We start from the raw sequence: 19,695 nt of genomic DNA on the forward strand, positions 1-19,695 counted from the left end.
GACAGCGAGATCATCGGTCTCATCAAAGTAGGGAAGGACGGGGAAGGAAGTCGGCCGTGCCCTTTGAAAGGAACCATCCCGGCATTTGCCTGGAGCGATTTAGGGAAATCACGGAAAACCTAAATCAGGATGGCCGGACGCGGGATTGAACCGTCGTCCTCCCGAATGCGAGTCCAGTGTCTTACCACTGCGCCACCTCGCTCGGTTGGAATTGCGCTGTAATGGCTTGATGATCGTGACAGTTACGTTAACGTCTTGGTCACCAGTTCGCATGATCTGATCCCGATCGAACACATCTGTGATGCTGTCGGACGCTAGGTTCGAGCCTACAAACCATCGGTCAGTAATTTGCGGGAACTGTGTGATTTTTAAGTAGATATCCGCGGCCACATATCACTGGAAACCTTTAGGACTTTTTTTGAATCCATATCATGCAGAACGGCTTCCACAGATAGACAGCAGTAGTAGTTATTCAAGGAGAAGAGGGGGGGGGGGCTGTTTTGGGGAGTAGACCAGATAGCGAGGTCATCGGTCTTATCGGATTAGGAAAGGACAGGGAAGGAAGTCGGCCGTGCCCTTTGAAAGTAATGATCACGGCCTTTGCTCGGAGCGATTTAGGGAAATCACGAAAACCTAAATCAGGATGGCCGGACACGGGATTGAGCCTCGCTCGGTTCAAAGATAGACCAACAATTTATTAATCAGCTGATCATAAAGTTTCTGCAAAGAGAAGAACACAATAATAAGGCCATTTGGGAACAATTTAATATACCCTACACGTAAAATAACTAGAAAATTCAAGAATAAATAGAAGTTGCCTACATGAGTAACTTAGATGTTCTGGGAGAAGTGAAGCAAATTAAATCACTTAATAAAAACAAGTCTTCCGGTCAGCACTGTATACCAGTTATGGTGATGCAGCAGTTTTATATTAACAGTCATATACAACCGCTTGCTCGACGAAAGATTTGTACCCACAGACTGGAAAGCAACACAAATCACACCAATATTAAAGAAAGGTAGTAGGAGCTACCCACTATATTACAGGCCCACCGCGCGACCGCTACGGTCGCAGTTTCGAATCCTGCTGCGGGCATGGATGTGTGTGATTTCCTTAGGTTAGTTAGGTTTAAGTAGTTCTAAGTTCTAGTGGACTGATGACCTCAGATGTTAAGTCCCATAGTCCTCAGAGCCATTTGAACCATTTGAACAGGCCAATATCGTTAACGTCGGTGTCGGTATGCAGCAAAATTTTGGAGCATGTATTGTGTTAGAACATTATGAATTAGCTTGAAGAGAACAGTATATTGGCACATAGTCAACACTGACTTAGAAAACATCGTTCTTGTGAAACACAATTAGCTGTTTACACACGCTAATTGTGGAGTGCTATTGGCAAGGGATATAAAATTGATTCCGTATTTCTAGTTTTCCAGAAGGCTTTTGGCAATTTACGACATAAGCGACTTGTAGTGAAACTGCGTTCTTGTGGGATGTCCTCTCAGTTATTTGATGGGCTTCGTGATTTCCTGTCAGAGAGGCCACAGTTCGTAATACACTCCTGGAAGTTGAAATAAGAACACCGTGAATTCATTGTCCCAGGAAGGGGAAACTTTATTGACACATTCCTGGGGTCAGATACATCACATGATCACACTGACAGAACCACAGGCACATAGACACAGGCAACAGAGCATGCACAATGTCGGCACTAGTACAGTGTATATCCACCTTTCGCAGCAATGCAGGCTGCTATTCTCCCATGGAGACGATCGTAGAGATGCTGGATGTAGTCCCGTGGAACGGCTTGCCATGCCATTTCCTCCTGGCGCCTCAGTTGGACCAGCGTTCGTGCTGGACGTGCAGACCGCGTGAGACGACGCTTCATCCAGTCCCAAACATGCTCAATGGGGGACAGATCCGGAGATCTTGCTGGCCAGGGTAGTTGACTTACACCTTCTAGAGCACGTTGGGTGGCACGGGATACATGCGGACGTGCATTGTCCTGTTGGAACAGCAAGTTCCCTTGCCGGTCTAGGAATGGTAGAACGATGGGTTCGATGACGGTTTGGATGTACCGTGCACTATTCAGTGTCCCCTCGACGATCACCAGTGGTGTGTAGGAGATCGCTCCCCACACCATGATGCCGGATGTTGGCCCTGTGTGCCTCGGTCGTATGCAGTCCTGATTGTGGCGCTCACCTGCACGGCGCCAAACACGCATACGACCATCATTGGCACCAAGGCAGAAGCGACTCTCATCGCTGAAGACGACACGTCTCCATTCGTCCCTCCATTCACGCCTGTCGCGACACCACTGGAGGCGGGCTGCACGATGTTGGGGCGTGAGCGGAAGACGGCCTAACGGTGTGCGGGACCGTAGCCCAGCTTCATGGAGACGGTTGCGAATGGTCCTCGCCGATACGCCAGGAGCAACAGTGTCCCTAATTTGCTGGGAAGTGGCGGTGCGGTCCCCTACGGCACTGCGTAGGATCCTACGGTCTTGGCGTGCATCCGTGCGTCGCTGCGGTCCGGTCCCAGGTCGACGGGCACGTGCTCCTTCCGCCGACCACTGGCGACAACATCGATGTACTGTGGAGACCTCACGCCCCACGTGTTGAGCAATTCGGCGGTACGTCCACCCGGCCTCCCGCATGCCCACTATACGCCCTCGCTCAAAGTCCGTCAACTGCACATACGGTTCACGTCCACGCTGTCGCGGCATGCTACCAGTGTTAAAGACTGCGATGGAGCTCCGTATGCCACGGCAAACTGGCTGACACTGACGGCGGCGGTGCACAAATGCTGCGCAGCTAGCGCCATTCGACGGCCAACACCGCGGTTCCTGGTGTGTCCGCTGTGCCGTGCGTGTGATCATTGCTTGTACAGCCCTCTCGCAGTGTCCGGAGCAAGTATGGTGGGTCTGACATACCGGTGTCAATGTGTTCTTTTTTCCATTTCCAGGAGTGTAATTGACGGAAAGTCGTTGAGTAAAACAGAAGTGATTTCTTGCGTTTCCCAAGGTAGTGTTACAGGCTCTCTGTTGTTCCTTATATATATAAGTGATTTCGGAGACAATCTGAGCAACATTCTTAGGTTGTTTGCAGATGATGCTGTCCTTTATCGTCTAGTAAAGTAATCAGAAGATCAAAATAAACTGCAAAATTATTTAGAAAACATATCTGTATGGTGCGAAAATTGTTAGTTGACCGTAAATAATGGGAAGTGTGAGGTCATCTACGTGAGTGCTAAAAGGAATCCGTTAAACCTCGATTACACGATATATCAGTCAAATTTAAAGCCCGTAAATTCTCCTAAATACCTAGGAATTACAGTTGCGAACAACTTAAATTTGAAAGAACACGTAGAAATTGTTGCGGGCAAGAGTAAACCAAAGACTGCGTTTTATTGGCAGGACATTTACGAAATGCAGCATATCTACTAAAGAGGCAGCCTACACTACGCTTGTCCGTCCTCTTTCGGAGTACTGCTGCGGGATCTGGGATCGTTAACATATAGAATTAATGGAGTACATCGAGGGAGGGCAAAGAAGAGCAGAACGTTATATATTATTGCGTAATAGGGGAAAGGGTGTCATTAACATGGTATAGGATTTGGGGTGGACATCATTAAAACAAGGGCGTTTTTCGTAGCGGGAGAACCTTCTCACGAAATATCAGTCCCCTAGCCGGCTGGAGTGACCGAGCGGTTCTAGGCGCTACAGTCTAGAGCTGCGCGAACGCTACAGTCGCAGGTTCGAATCCCGCCTCGGGCATGGATGTGTGTGATGTCCTTAGGTTAGTTAGGTTTAAGTAGCTCTAAGTTCTAGAGGACTGATGACCTTAGTAGTTAAGTCCCATAGTGCTCAGAGCCATTTGAATCATCAATCACCAACATTCTCCTCCGAGTGCCAAAATACTTTGTTGACACCGACCTCGTAAGGAGAAACGATCATCATAATAAAATAAGGAAAATCAGAGCTCACACGAAAGGATATAGGTGTTCGTTTTCTTTCCGCGCACAGTTCGAGATTGGAGTAATAGAGAGCAATGTGAAGGTTCGATGTAACCCCTGCCAGGCACTTACGTGTGATTTGGGGAGTATCCACGTAGATGAAGATATGGATGAAAATCTCTGGAGCTAGATCTCTTACACTACTAAAAGCGGAGTGGCCGAGCGGTTCTAGGCGCTACAGTCTGGAACCGCGTGATCGCCTCAGTCGCAGGTTCGAATCCTGCCTCGGGCATGGTTGTGTGTGATGTCCTTACGTTGGTTAGGTTTAAGTAGTTCTAAGTTCTAGGGGACTGATTACCTCAGAAGTTAAGTCCCATAGTGCTCAGAGCCATTTGAACTACTAAAAGTAATGTAGCTCTCTCATATGGGGCTAAGAACACTGATACACCTTAAGAAGTTACATTACACAATAGACACATACTCGCAAAGATATAATCAGAAATATTCGACTAAGCACGTCCACTGTCACGATAAAAAATAATTTGCTGGCTTATACGTGTACGCTCATTGGTGAAGAAAAGGTATTCGTAGAAGAGTTGCATTGTGGCCTTTCATAATTATTTTCTTTATTAACTGATTTCTCCTACAGTGATTACAAAAAGTTATTTAATGTGTTCTTGCAGAAAATAATGCAAGTCTATTGCTGATTTTCGTTTTTTCGATAAATATTTCTTCGAGAAGGGTGGTCTTTGATTGGGAAATTACTTAGTGGAGACAGTAGGCACCGTCTCTATTAATGGTTTAGCTATATCAAAAAAATACGAAAATAAAGCTGTACACTAGGAAAGGTACGCTATCACTAGTATAATAAACAAGTGGCATATCTGGCATAAAACGTAAATGAGTTTCACCATAAAATTAAATGTAGTGGAGCAATTTAGAAAAAAAGAGATGCATAAAACTTGACAATAACTCGGAAGACTGTGAAACACGAAGGAAGTCTAACTTCAGTCATGTTTTATAGATCCTACCCAGAAAGGGGACCTAGCGAGACGTAGCTCGAAACGGTTCAAATGGCTCTGAGCTCTATGGGACTTAACTGCTGTGGTCATCAGTCCCCCAGACCTCAGACCTACTTAAGCCTAACTAACCTAAGGACATCACACACATACATTCCCGAGGCAGTATTCGAACATGCGACCGTACCGGTCGCGCGGTTCCACACTGTAGCGCGTAGAACCGCTCGGCCACACCGGGCGGCAGACGTAGCTCGAGACAAGTATGCTAAGGAAAGGGTTCCGACTATGAATGTGCAAACAAATCGTCCACAGGGACCTAAAATTGTTTGTAAATGTTTTATGGTGAGCTGAAAGTAGCACTTCCATTGCAACAAACTGAAGTAGGAAACTTTTTTTTTTTTTTTTTTTTTTTTTTTTTTTTTTTTTTTTGTCATCCGTCTACTGACTGGTTTGATGCGGCCCGCCACGAATTCCTTTCCTGTGCTAACCTCTTCATCTCAGAGTAGCACTTCCAACCTACTTCCTCAATTATTTGCTTGACGTATTCCAATCTCTGTCTTCCTCTATAGGTTTTGTCCTCTACAGCTCCCTCTAGTACCATGGAAGTCATTCCCTCATGTCTTAGCAGATGTCCTATCATCCTGTCCCTTCTCCTTATCAGTGTTTTCCACATATTCCTTTCCTCTCCGATTCTGCGTAGAACCTCCTCACTCCTTACCTTATCAGTCCACCTAATTTTCAACATTCGTCTATAGCACCACATCTCAAATGCTTCGATTCTCTTCTGTTCCGGTTTTCCCACAGTCCATGTTTCACTACCATACAATGCTGTACTCCAGACGTACATCCTCAGAATTTCTTCCTCAAATTAAAGCCGGTATTTGATATTAGTAGACTTCTCTTGGCCAGAAATGCCTTTTTTGCCATAGTGAGTCTGCTTTTGATGTCCTCCTTGCTCCGTCCGTCATTGGTTATTTTACTGCCTAGGTAGCAGAATTCCTTACCTTCATTGACTTCGTGACCATCAATCCTGATGTTAAGTTTCTCGCTGTTCTCATTTCTACTACTTCTCATTACCTTCGTCTTTCTCCGATTCACTCTCAAACCATACTGTGTACTAATTAGACTGTTCATTCCTATCAGCAGATCATTTAATTCTTCTTCACTTTCACTCAGGATAGCAATGTCATCAGCGAATCTTATCATTGATATCCTTTCACCTTGTATTTTAATTCCACTCCTGAACCTTTCTTTTATTTCCATCATTGCTTCCTCGATGTATAGATTGAAGAGTAGGGGCGAAAGGCTACAGCCTTGTCTTGCACCCTTCTTAATACGAGCACTTCGTTCTTGATCGTCCACTTGGTTGTTCTACATATTGTATATGACCCGTCTCTCCATATAGCTTACCCCTACTTTTTTCAGAATCTCGAACAGCTTGCACCATTTTATACTGTCGAACGCTTTTTCCAAGTCGACAGATCCTATGAAAGTGTCTTGATTTTTCTTTAGCCTTGCTTCCATCATATCCGTAACGTCAGAATTGCCTCTCTCGTCCCTTTACTTTTCCTAAAGCCAAACTGATCGTCACCTAGCGCATTCTCAATTTTCTTTTCCATTCCTCTGTATATTATTCTTGTAAGCAGCTTCGATACATGAGCTGTTAAGCTAATTGTGCGATAATTCTCGCACTTGTCAGCTCTTGCCGTCTTCGGAATTGTGTGGATGATGCTTTTCCGAAAGTCAGATGGTATATCGCCAGACTCATATATTCTACACAACAACGTGAATAGTCGTTTTGTTGCCACTTCCCCCAATGATTTTAGAAATTCTGATGGAATGTTATCTATCCCTTCTGCCTTATTTGACCGTAAGTCCTCCAAAGCTCTTTTAAATACCGATTCTAATACTGGATCCCCTATCTCTTCTAAATCGGCTCCTGTTTCTTTTTCTATCACATCAGACAAATCTTCACCCTCATAGAGGCTTTCAATGTATTCTTTCCACCTATCTGCTCTCTTCTCTGCATTTAACAGTGGAATTCCCGTTGCACTCTTAATGTTACCACCGTTGCTTTTAATGTCACCAAAGGTTGTTTTGACTTTCCTGTATTCTGAGTTTGTCCTTCCGACAATCATATCTTTTTCGATGTCTTCACATTTTTCCTGCAGCCATTTCGTCTTAGCTTCCCTGCACTTCCTATTTATTTCATTCCTCAGCGACTTGTATTTCTGTATTCCTGATTTTCCCGGAACAAGTTTGTACTTCCTCCTTCCATCAATCAACTGAAGTATTTCTTCTGTTACCCGTGGTTTCTTCGCAGCTACCTTCTTTGTACCTATCTTTTCCTTCCCAACTTCTGTGATGGCCCTTTTTAGAGATGCCGATTCCTCTTCAACTGTACTGCCTACTGCGCTATTCCTTATTGCTGTATCTATAGCGTTAGAGAACTTCAAACGTATCTCGTCATTCCATAGTACTTCCGTATCCCACTTCTTTGCGTATTGATTCTTCCTGACTAATGTCTTGAACTTCATCCTACTCTTCATCACTACTATATTGTGATCTGAGTCTATATCTGCTCCTGGGTACGCCTTACAATCCATTATCTGATTTCGGAATCTCTGTCTGACCATGATGTAATCTAATTGAAATCTTCCCGTATCTCCCGGGCTTTTCCAAGTATACCTCCTCCTCTTGTGATTTTTGAACAGGGTATTCGCTATTACTAGCTGAAACTTGTTACAGAACTCAATTAGTCTTTCTCCTCTTTCATTTCTTGTCCCAAGCCCATATTCTCCTGTAATCTTTACTTCTACTCCTTCCCCTACAACTGCATTCCAGTCGCCCATGACTATTAGGTTTTCGTCCCCCTTTACATACTGCATTACCCTTTCAATATCCTCATACACTTTTTCTATCTGTTCGGTAGGTATAACACTCATTTTGTAATAAAAAAAAGCAGTATGAAGTAAACGGAAGATTCCGTAATGTATATCAAGACTAAATATCCATGATGTGGTATAGCTTTTAAGTCACAAGAAACAAACCATATGTCTCACTACTCATTAGTATCAGTGGAAGACACATTTTTCATTGCGTTGCAGAGAAGCATGAGATACTTTGATTTCAGAGCTGAGCGAAAATGTGTGATTCGACATGACAAATAGATCTGTTACGTATGTACTGAGAGTAAAAGAAAGTACTTTGATCAAATAATTTATTTTTATGTAATGACAGAAGTTTAGTTATGATGGAGGAAGTTCGTAATTACTGCCGACAGCTATCAAAATTGTTATCTCAGATAATGTGTGTGTTATCTTCTCAGCCCCTTGTTTTTTCTAGATGGGTTGGCTTCCATGCTCTAGCTTGTACTTCACATCTACGAATGCTATTAGAGCATGTGTCACTTGATAGACAACACAGCCTAGAATATTTTCCAACTATTTGCTGTACATCACTTCAGCATGTGATAAGCCTTTCTCTATAATTTCATTCACAGAGTAACATCATTAAATGTTTTAAAATTTTTGGTATGACCTGTACTTTTGCATGTTATACGCGGTCCTGATTCTATACTTGTAAATAAAATGACTAACTACATGTTGCAGATGGCCGTGAGGTTGAGCTGGGCTACATTCTGACACCCAGCGACGAAGGCCTTCCTGCGGCGTGTTCTGAGAGTGACTCTGACGAAGACTGCTTCCACTTCAGCAGGACTAAAATAACCGTCCGCAGGAACGAGAGAGTCAGCCAGTGTGCTACCTTCAGGCAGTGGGTCAACTCTTCAACGGCAGTCCTCACCAGCTGCCAGAACCACTCGGGTAGTCACATCTTTGGAGGCCTCGAGCAGTACCGGCAGTACTGGCCCATAGAGAACAACGTTTACAGCCAGTATTCGTACGTGACCAAACAATCAGACCACGTCGGAGTTGCTGTGCGTTACTGGTTGTTCTCTGATGGGAGATTCGTCCATATTCCAGCCCACGTTCCTCTTTTTATCGACCAGAATACCAACGATTCGGTCGACGCTTTGTGCTTCATTGCGAAGAACCAGGATCCGTATCCGTCAGAAAGACCGCTCACCGTCTTGGAGTGGGACCTGTGCATGTTCGACGATGCGAGGCAGGCCCACGAGTTCGCCGTGCAGAACTACCTGGGCACGCCGACGGGGATCCCAGACGAGAGAATGACCACACACCCCATCTGGTCCACGTGGGCGCGCTACAAGGTTGACGTCGACGACGTGAAGGTCAGGCAGATGGCCGCCGAGGTCCTCGCCTATGGATTCAACAACACCCAAATAGAAATAGACGACAACTGGGAAACCTGCTACGGAAGCTTCGAATTTAATACGACCAAGTTCCCTGACATAAAAACACTCACAAATGACCTGCACGCTTTAGGATTCCGTGTAACCCTCTGGATACATCCGTTTGTGAATCGCGGATGCGAGCCCTACCTCTCGGAGGGAATGGCGAACGGCTACTTCGTAAATGACACTAACAGTAGTTCCAGTACTAATTGGTGGAATGGAGTCGGCCATATCATCGACTTCACTAATCCTGAAGCAGCAGCGTGGTGGGCGAATCGACTCTGGGTAAGTACCATCATTTCAGGTTCCTAGTTTCTTTGACGCATCTGCACTCATAAGCAATAGTGTTAGAGGCAGCTTCTCTGTAGGACTTCCTATTGTCGTTATGTCGGCAGCGGCGTAGGCAGTAGGCTGATCTATGGCCGATCAAACGCCGCCAGTTACTCATGGATCTTGCTCTCCATAGCGTAATATAAGTCTGCAATATTGCAGAGATCAGAATATATGGGTGGACGGAGGGGACTCTGTTCGGAATCAATAAGGTGGTGCGCTGCCTTGCTGAAAAATCGCCTTTGGGCTACCGTTAACCGACAAACGGACATAAATGATCGGACCGAAGGTTCTGTATTATCGACCTTATACAGACGTCAAATGGTAAATTTTCCACCAGTATTCGCCAGGATAATCCTAGGTCACCGGTAGGTGGTAAATGACTGCCGCGAAGACGATGTCCTTGTCCTTATATAGCCGAACCAGTGGTGGTGACTTCAGTGACAGACTATTTTACAACAATCCGTTCTGTGCCTACCGCGTCCACTTCACACCACTATTGTAGGATCCCAAATTTCACCTTCAAACTCCAGCTTTAATACGCTGTGTCGGAAATCACGGTCCGTATAATGGCACAGCCGTCGTACAGTGAGCGTTGTCTGACAGACCTAATGATAACAGTACTCAAAAGTATGGTATAGACCATGTGCATAAGCAGTTTTGGATCGCAAATTTACCATGAAAGGCCACATGAGTTGTCATTATTTTACTGAGACGGTAAAGACACATTTAACACTGCATCGGGTCAGAGTCCGACAGTACTTTTGTTCAGCTCTACATCTACAACACCCACATGCATGCATAGTGTACTATCTTGTGCATGACAAAGGGTTATTTTCACTATTGTAAGTTATTTGGCGTTGTGAAGCGAGACGTCAACGAATAATTATGGTACGCAAGAAGAGATCGTGTCAACAATCCCAGAACACAAAAGGTCTAGAGGAGACGATTGGGAAGGTCCGTCTGGCAGGTAGGAGATGCACAGTCGTTGCTTTAGTGAGAAACCAATGTCATCGCTTTGACTATCATCGTTTGCCTCCCGGTCAATCTGGTTTTAACTTTAAGATGCCGCGGTGTGTCTGTTGAAGTCGGTGGAAACGTTCATATTCTTCATGAGAGAACTGGATTCTGCGTTGTCTGCGGCACATGACGCATCACCTGCTAGCGATAGGATATATTACAGTAAGTTGTCGCATTTCACAGGGAGGAGGGAAGAAAGATTTTTCGCTTTTTCTTAAATTTCGTTTGTTTCCAGCCTCCAGAAATGAAGTAATTTAAATATCCCTCTTTAAACCTCGGTATGATCATACATTTCTAATTTGTTAACGTGGTGTAGGCCTTTCCAGCCGTATAGGAAAAACCTTGGTTTAAAAGGTTAATAACCACCTTGTATGGACAGCTCGTAGTCGTTTTCAGTGTGGTCTTAGTGGGAGTGAACCCACTTTTTTTGATGCTGCAATCCTGCCTGAAGTGACCAGAGTACAGGTATTCCTGATCAGGCTTCACTTGACGGGTGTATTTTTTGACATCAAGCCAAACAGGAGTCATACCATGACTGGTGTCCACGGGAACGTATTTGCAAATTCTAGAAGGATTTTTCTGTTGGGCACCAGTACACGTGTCAGAGACCCATCCGGCTGTGAAAGGAAGAGTGACTGGCAGAGGTGTTCAGTGAGCTGTGGTCGCTGAAACCAACTACCCGGCTGTTTCGCGTCTCATTATATGCCACATTTCGACTGAGTGTGATAGTTCGACGGAAGTGCAGAAACAGGTTTAGGTAGGAACATGTACTCTCTTCTAGTTGTCGATGGGAGCAGAAGTGTTGGAGCTGTAAACTAAGCTTTTAGGGTGAGGCTTTAAGGTGGTGAATAGTGGCTATCTCATTCTTGTTTAGTCCATTAATATACCAGCCTCACTTATTTGTTGTATTATTTTAGATATGTCCATTGATTACCATTTAAAGTTTCAGTAATTATGGTAAATATGATTTTTATGAATGGTGGGCTCCATGTGGTTCCCAACTGGTTGCTGCATATTTGGTAGCTTTATGAATATGATTTTAGCACGTGTGTGTAAACTTTCCCGGCGTTTACTACTGACGGAATCTTCTCGGACTTGCAGCCAGGTGGCTGCGCTGAAATCCCGCAGTGTGTCACCATATTCTGGCGAAGCTACCGGTATATAAGCCCAAGAAGATTTCGTCATCAATTTGCATTCCTATACGTTTGAATTACTACACTCATACTCATAAATTAAGGATAATGCTGATACATGGTGAAACAACGCTCTGGTGGACGGTTTTCGGGTTTAAATCACCTCGGGCTATGACCATGCGGTGCATTTCACCTGCGGTCGTCACACTGTGATGCTGGCAACAGCCCACATACGCAGAGGTGTGTTGGTGCATGTCAGAGTACGGTGCAGCGAGTAAGTGTGCAGACGTTTTCAGAAGTGCTAATGGTGACTGTGTATTAAAAATGGCTCAAAGAACACATATTGATGACGTTATGAGGGGTAGAATACCAGGGCGACTGGAGGCTGGTCAAATACAGTAGGTCGTAGCACGGGCCCTCCGTGTGCCACAACTTGTGATTTCAAGAGTATGGCAACGATTCCAACAGGCAGGAAACGTGTCCAGGCGTTACAGTACGGGACGTCCACAGTGTACAACACCTCAAGAAGACCGATAGCTCACCATCAGTGCCCGCAGACGGCCACGGAGTACTGCAGGTAGCCTTGCTCGGGACCTTACCGCAGCCACTGGAACAGTTGTCTCCAGACACACAGTCTACAGACGACTGAACAGACATGGTTTATTCGCCCAGAGACCTGCAAGGTGCAGTCCACTGACTCCTGGTCACAGGAGAGCCCGTAAAGCCTGGTGTTAAGATCACAGTACATGGCCATTGGAACAGTGGTCCCTGGTTATGTTGACAGACGAGTCCAGGTATGGTCTGAACAGCGATTCTCGCCGGGTTTTCACCTGGTGTGAACCAGGAACCAGATGCCAACCCCTTAATATCCTTGAAAGGGACCTGTATGGAGGTCGTGGTTTGATGGTGTGGTGTGGGATTGTGACTGATGCACGTATACCCCTGCATGTCTTTGACAGAGGAACTGTAACCGTCAGGTGTATCGGGATGTCATTTTACACCAGTATGTCCGCCTTTTCAGGGGTGCAGTGGGCCCCACCTTCCTCCTGATGGATGATAACGCACGGCTCCACCGAGCTGCCATCGTGGAGGAGTACCTTGAAACAGAAGATATCAGGCGAAAGGAGTGGCCTGCCTGTTCTCCAGACCTAAACCCCATGCTATCGGTCGACGTATCGCTGCACTTCTTCAAACCCCTAGGACACTCCAGGAGCTCCGACAGGCACTGGTGCAAGAATGGGAGGCTATACCCCAGCAGCTGCTCGACCACCTGATCCAGAGTACGCCAGCCCATTGTTTGGCCTGTGTACGTGTGCATGATGATCATATCCCACATTGATGTCAGGGTACATGCCCGGAAAACAGTGGCGTTTTGTAGCACATGTGTTTCGGGTCGGTTTTCTCAACTTACCACCAATACCGTGAACTTACAGATCTCTGTCGTGTGTTCCCTATGTACCTATGCTGTTAGCGCCAGTTTCGTGTAGTGCCACATTGTGTGGCACCACATTCTTCAATTATCCTTAATTTATGAGCATGAGTGTAGATGCGTGAGTGTCCATGATAGGTATGCGATACCGGGTCAAATAATATGTACCTTTTGAAACAGCAGAAAAAGAATGTCGCTGACCGTCAACAATGCGCTATAGGAAAGTAAAATTATAGTGGCCTCCTTAGCACTGCGTCTGCATTTAGTAGTTCTTCGTAGTGATCTGCAGTGCTCTGTTGTCGAGGTAAAACGTTATTCTGGTGATTCGATTAATATTTTGACAAAATACGAGAGACATAGATTGCAAAAGGAGGTAGCGTTTCCCTGTCAGGAAGAGATAGGTGATCTATAATTGCCCAGTGACAAATTTTAGTGGAACTTTTCAGCGTGAAGTCTATTGTGCTCTTTGTGAGACTTGGAGGAACCCTGGTTCAATAACATTAAACTGCAGTTCTCGAACCAAAATATCATTCCTCTCAAGTTGGATTCTCCATTACCCCATTCACTATGAACTAAAATCGATGTGACGAAGAAACATCGTAATGGACTATGGTAAAAAGTGATAAATAAGAGAACTGAAATGCTTCAGATGTGACGTTAAAAAAGAACGCTCAAAAAACAAATAGACTGATAATATTGTTACTGAGCAGATTATCCACAGAATCGAGAAGGAAATGCATATGTGGAATAAACAAAATTGAAGACTAACTGAAAAGCTGCAAAAATATTCAGTTCTCGATAAGATTTCAAAAAGATGAAAAGACTAACAATTTGCTCCAGTGTTTTAGAAACGTAAAACTGAAAACTTCACAAAACGGGGAAAAGGTAGTATTAATGAGTCACAGTTAGAATCGGTCAACACGTACGTGTACCTGAGTATAAAAGTTTATGGGATTGTGAAATGGAATGACCCCATAGTCTCAGTCACAAGTAAAGCAGGTGGCAGACTGCGTTTCATTGGTGTAATACTAGGGAAATGCTGTCAGTTTACGAAGGAGACTGTGCAAATCATTCGTGCGACCCATCCTAGAATATTGCTAAGTGTGTGGGACCTGTACCAAATAGGACTAACAGAGGACATTGAATGGTTACAGAGAAGGAAGGCTCGAATGGCCACAGATTTGTTTGACCCATGTGAGAGGGTCACAAAGATACTGAAAGAAATGAAATGACCGACGCTTGAATATGGGCGCAAACACCCCGTGAAAATTAGAAATTTTCTGAAATCATCTTAAACTGACGAATGTAGAAGAACGTTACAAGGCCCTACTTATCTCTGCCATAGCGACTGTGAAGACAAGACTGGACAAATTGCAGCACGCACAGAACCATTTAGGCAATCGTTCTGCCCACGCTCCATACGCGCATGGAAAATCAAAAAGCCCTAATAATTAGTACAGCAGGGTGTATCTGCAGTGCACTTAACTCTGGTTTGCAGAGTTTAGATGCAGATGTAGCTTTAGATGGCGGACGGCTGGAGATAGACACAAACTATATCGTAAAAGCCTATTTAGAAAGTTTCGAGAATAGGCAGCTACTGATGAGTCCAGGAATGTACTAAAACGCTTACGTATCGCTCCCATAGGGATAGAGAGGTCATCATTAGATCCATTACAGTGCCAATAAAGGCGCCATTCTTCCCACGCTCCGCATGTGATTGGAGCAGGAAGAAACCCCAATAACTGGTAGCATAGAAAGAACCCCTTGCCATGGATTTGATAGCGGTTTAGCAGAGTGCGGCTGTTGATGTAGAAGATATATGTTACTAGCTTAGTGGTAGTAGGGGGATCCTTGTATGGCATCAGTTTTATGGGAGAGACTACTCCGAGGCGAAGACAATACGGTCTGCTTTAAATCAGTTAAAAGACTGACTAAATCCCGCCCCCCTCCCTCGCTCCTGAAAGATATGTTAGAACAAAGATGGCGTTAATATAGCGTCTGAGTGTTGGGGGCAGTAAAGCCGCCAGGTACAGTGCGGCGTGATGCTGTGCAGTCTGGCGTCTGGGAGCACTATTGCAACCGCATGCAGTTTCTGACCCTGATCCCACTGCACCATTTTCTGACTGGGACCATAGTGTGTCGCAGCACGCCTCCTTTTTTCTCAAACGTTTCATCCTGAAGTGGAATCAGTAAGTACAATTCCTAAATCACGAGGGGCATTCAATAGGTAATGCAACACATTTTTTTTCTCTGCCAATTTCGGTTGAAAAAATACGGAATTTGCTGTCGGACATAGTGGAAGATTCCCGCTTCAGCCCTTATAGTTTCATGAAGTTCCGTTAGGTGAAGGCATGGCAGTGAACAAAAGCAAGGTGAGTCGTTGGGCGAGACATCTGTCATCATCGCAGCAAGATCACGCAAACCTTTCCAATCTCCCACGTGCCGGCCGGCCACACACAGCTGTAGCGCCTGCTATGTTGGAACGTACGGATACTCTGATTCGAGGTGACCGATGGGTCACAATCGAATACCTCGCTGCTCAACTGGATGTCTATGTTGGTAGTGCTGACACACTCGTCCACTAGCTGGGGTACTGAAAGGTGTGTGCACACTGTATTCCTCGCCGCATAGCAGAATTCCATAAAGAGCAACGAAGGACCAACTGTGCAGAATTACTTGCGCGTTACGAAGGTGATCGTGAGAATGTTCTTTCTAACAGCCTCAAAGGCGATAATAAATGGACTTGCCAGTTCATAGCGACTGTCTTCTGAGACTGGTTATTCTGTTTGATTTCCTTCATATGGTGCAACGACCAACTCTGAAGTGTATTGTGTTACCCTCAGGGAATGAAAAGAAAACGGCTTCAGTGTATTCGTCGGTAGAAACACACGAACAAACTTCTCCTTCTTCATGGCAACGCAAGGTTTCACACAATTCTAGCCACCTGAGAGGAGCTCACTAAATTTAATTGGACTGTTCTTCTTCGTCCACCCTATAGCCCGGATCTCACTCCTTACTATTTCCATTTCCTTGGCCCAAAGGATGATGCACAACGCGGAAAGAGTACGTGAATGACGGTGAAGTTACTGATGCAGCAAGACGCTGGCTCCGAGTCGAGCAGTGGAGTGGTAGCATGTGGGCGTACAAGCACTCCCAGAAAGGTGGCGTAAGGCCGTCGTACTGAACAGAGATTATGTGCAAAGTGAATTTGTCTTTCAGTGACTCCCTGTGCGGTGATCTCAAGGACAGTGTGGATAACAGAACTGAGTGGATGCTCTGCGGTCAATACGCCGGACTGCGCCACGCCCAGTGGTGCTGAACACGCAAGGCTCTCGCCGATACCTCGCCAGGGGCGTGCATGGGTGGACCCTTCGCAGCCCCGAGTAAACGGAGCGCACAGAGTTTGGGAACCTGGTGTTGGTAAACGAGCGCATCACTGCAGTGTCTCTGCCCGTCACAGACTGGGTGCACATGACGTTAACAGCTACCGCAAGGTGACGGGCTGGTTTCGTTGAGTATAAATACCGTTGCTGTTCGCTGAATTCCTGGTGGTAGTAGTTCTTGTATGGCACGCCGAACGATCTAGAATAGAGGCAACGACCGACTGTTGTTATCTGCAGCGGATCCGACTGTTGAGACTTGAGTAAGACTGGTCCGGCCCCAGACCTGTCGACACAGGAGCGGTTGCTGCAGCTGATGACACAGTACAGTGACCAGTGGCGGAAGGATGTGGTTGTTGCATGATAATAGTTCTGGGCTCTGTCTTGTGCTTCAAGTTGTGCTGTAGTTTTATATTCCTTACAAGAACAACCATGGAAACTTAGCCTTGGTAAGGCACATTGTTCGTTCAGATGGACTGAAAGAGCCGTAAGGACACGAAACAGATCGCTTAAAAATTCATCTGATCAGTTTTTGACTATTGTTGGTCGGTTTCGTACATTTATGTTGGATTAATCGTTGTGAGAGAAATATTTATTGACGAGCTGTACCACTCGTCACGGTCTTATTTTGTCAGCGTAAAAGTATCACTAAATACTGTAAAAATTGCTCTGTGCGAGAGTTGTTTTGTAAGAACGCGCAGCGATGTCACCCCTGCAGTAAGCATTATTTAAACTGCAAGGAGCAACCTTACAAGCACGGCGATGTCTGTGCCAGTTTGTGGTGCAACTTGAAATTAAATAAATAATTTACTTGTTAACATGTTGACTCCAGTCATTGGTGACCATGCCCGATTGTGCCTGGTGCCCACAGTGTAACCTGACGAAAACGTTGCACTTCTAGGTGAAATACATCAGTTCTTAAATGTGCAACCGAAAGACTTGATAGAATTGGGAGATTACAAGTGTGAGAAGGTACAAAAAAGCGATTTTGCACCGCGGAACAGGTTTCTCACGAATTTGCGAGAGCCCACATTGCAAACACGTCCAGAAACACACTGCTTCCGTCAGCATTCATCATGCATGGAGATCACAACGCTGAAATTAGGCGAACTCGGCGTCCTGAAAGTAAATTCTTGTCACATCCATTTGCGAATGAATAGCAAGTGCGGATAGCGGTAAGCGGATATGATGTTAACATAGATATAATTGCGCTTCCCCAGTGATCAATTTGAATTTCGTGCAACATATCGACATTTATCACTGTGCGAACAGTTGTACTAATTCAGTTCTATTCTCTGTTCCTGCACCACCTGTAGTCTTACTCAAAAGAATGCTTCTACCAGGTATATAATGGGTTTTTCAAGGTAATTTTAGTGCAGCTTCCATGTTATGATATTGTGCAAATTTTCTGTACTACCGACCTACTGGTTTTATTAAAAAATTGGAAATAAATTTCCTAACTCAGTCTGCGATCATTGTGGATATTTATGAATGAAGCTGTCTAGATCGCTTAGTATATATGTATATCTTTATGAATCTCAAAGTTGTTCTACGAGTTCTAAGTTTTGCTGAGTGAACATTCAAAACTTTTTCAGTTTTTTAATTTTTCGTATTTTGTAGCGTGATAATGTGCAACAAACACCTCTCATTCTTATGCGCCTTTAATTTTAATTACAGAGTTCATAATGGCAATAGTGGAAACGATGTTGTAAATACAGAGGTGTATTAAGCAATCTAAACCAATTTGTCAAACTTTTTTGGCTATTATCCAATACTGACATTGTGGGGTGACACCTCGGGCCGCATACTAGGGGAGAGGGGGGAGGGGGGGGACGGGGTGGCGTAAAAATGGCAATGATGAGGAAAATTCAACTTTCATCAAGCCATGATTATTGTTAGAAGCTTACGGTTGCACATTTTGAATCTATGTATTAAAAGGTTTCACACCAAATATTGTTAAAAATACATACGTCCTTCTGAAGTCTTACATAGTGACCAGTCTTCCGTGCATAAGAGGGAACTGTGGCCAGTGCCATGGGAATAAGGTTCCAAGTTTGTTTTTATGGTTTGCAGGTACATTTTGTAGGCATCTTTACACCCCAATACTTTAAAGAATACTAATAGGCTGCAGTAAACCTTTCTCAATCGAGCTATTGTGTTAGGCTAAATATAACAGTACCGTGACGGCTTTAAATAGTTACTTGCCGTTAATTCAAAATTTTGACAAAGGGGAAGAATTGTGGACGATAACTTGTAGGAAGGAATTAGAAGTCAGTTTTATCTGTTGTATTATACGTGTTTTTTGGAAGTAAGTAACTCTTATTCGGGCGAACACCTTGGCATGTCGACATCAATGATCCCTAGACGTCACTGTCAGACAGAAATAAATAACAAGGAACTACATTTGGGCGCCAAAAGATTGTTTGAACAATGATACTGTAAAAAATTATAGCTCTCGATATAAATGAGGGAACAACAATACTATATATATGACTTATCTTACATGAGGCGACTAAAAAAGACGTTTTTACTGAAAATTAACGGAACTAGCTTCGTCTGTCAAACTCCCTGACTTCAACTGGTAGGGTCTTTAATACTGAATCCTGCCTGGATATCAGAGGTGGGGTGTCCAGGAAACCTGCTTCTCGGATGATGTAAAAAAGAAGTAGTCTGACTACTCCTGGCAGGCAGCAGCAATGTTCAAGCACTAAATATGCAACAGTCGCTTTTCACGTCCAGGCCACTTTACCATACATTTCTCTATCAATATTAGTATAACTTGGGAACCAACATAAGTTAGTATATTATATTATTAAATAACAGTGATTGTAGTATGACATATGATCAAAACTGTTTGATAAATGTTTTGAATGTCATTTTTCTTCCGCACATTGGATTTTATTACAATAATCTTAATTTGATTTTATATTAGTTGCTACGAGCATGCAGTACATTTCGAGATGGCAGTCTCTGTAAGGCGCATTCACGAATCCACGTTACACCCGTCTGACATTTATAACGCAACAGCTGCTAGGTTTTAGTTGAGCACACTCGTGAGTTATCACCATTGGAAAAGAAACAATAAAAAATTTCCCCTGTAACGTCTATTAATCGC

The 19,695-nt window shown here is 44.5% G+C and overlaps 1 protein-coding gene across 1 annotated transcript in view; it reads left to right on the forward strand.

The window, feature by feature from the left end:
* LOC126198839 (myogenesis-regulating glycosidase-like) overlaps positions 1-19,695 on the forward strand; it is an 85,849-nt gene that overhangs the window by 56,587 nt on the left and 9,567 nt on the right. Inside the window, exon 3 of the mRNA XM_049935418.1 lies at positions 8,585-9,573. Coding sequence (XP_049791375.1) covers positions 8,585-9,573 — 989 coding nt within the window. The remainder of the gene's footprint in view (positions 1-8,584; positions 9,574-19,695) is intronic.

This window comes from Schistocerca nitens, chromosome 8 (assembly GCF_023898315.1).
Source record: "Schistocerca nitens isolate TAMUIC-IGC-003100 chromosome 8, iqSchNite1.1, whole genome shotgun sequence".
Lineage (NCBI taxonomy): Eukaryota > Metazoa > Arthropoda > Insecta > Orthoptera > Acrididae > Schistocerca > Schistocerca nitens.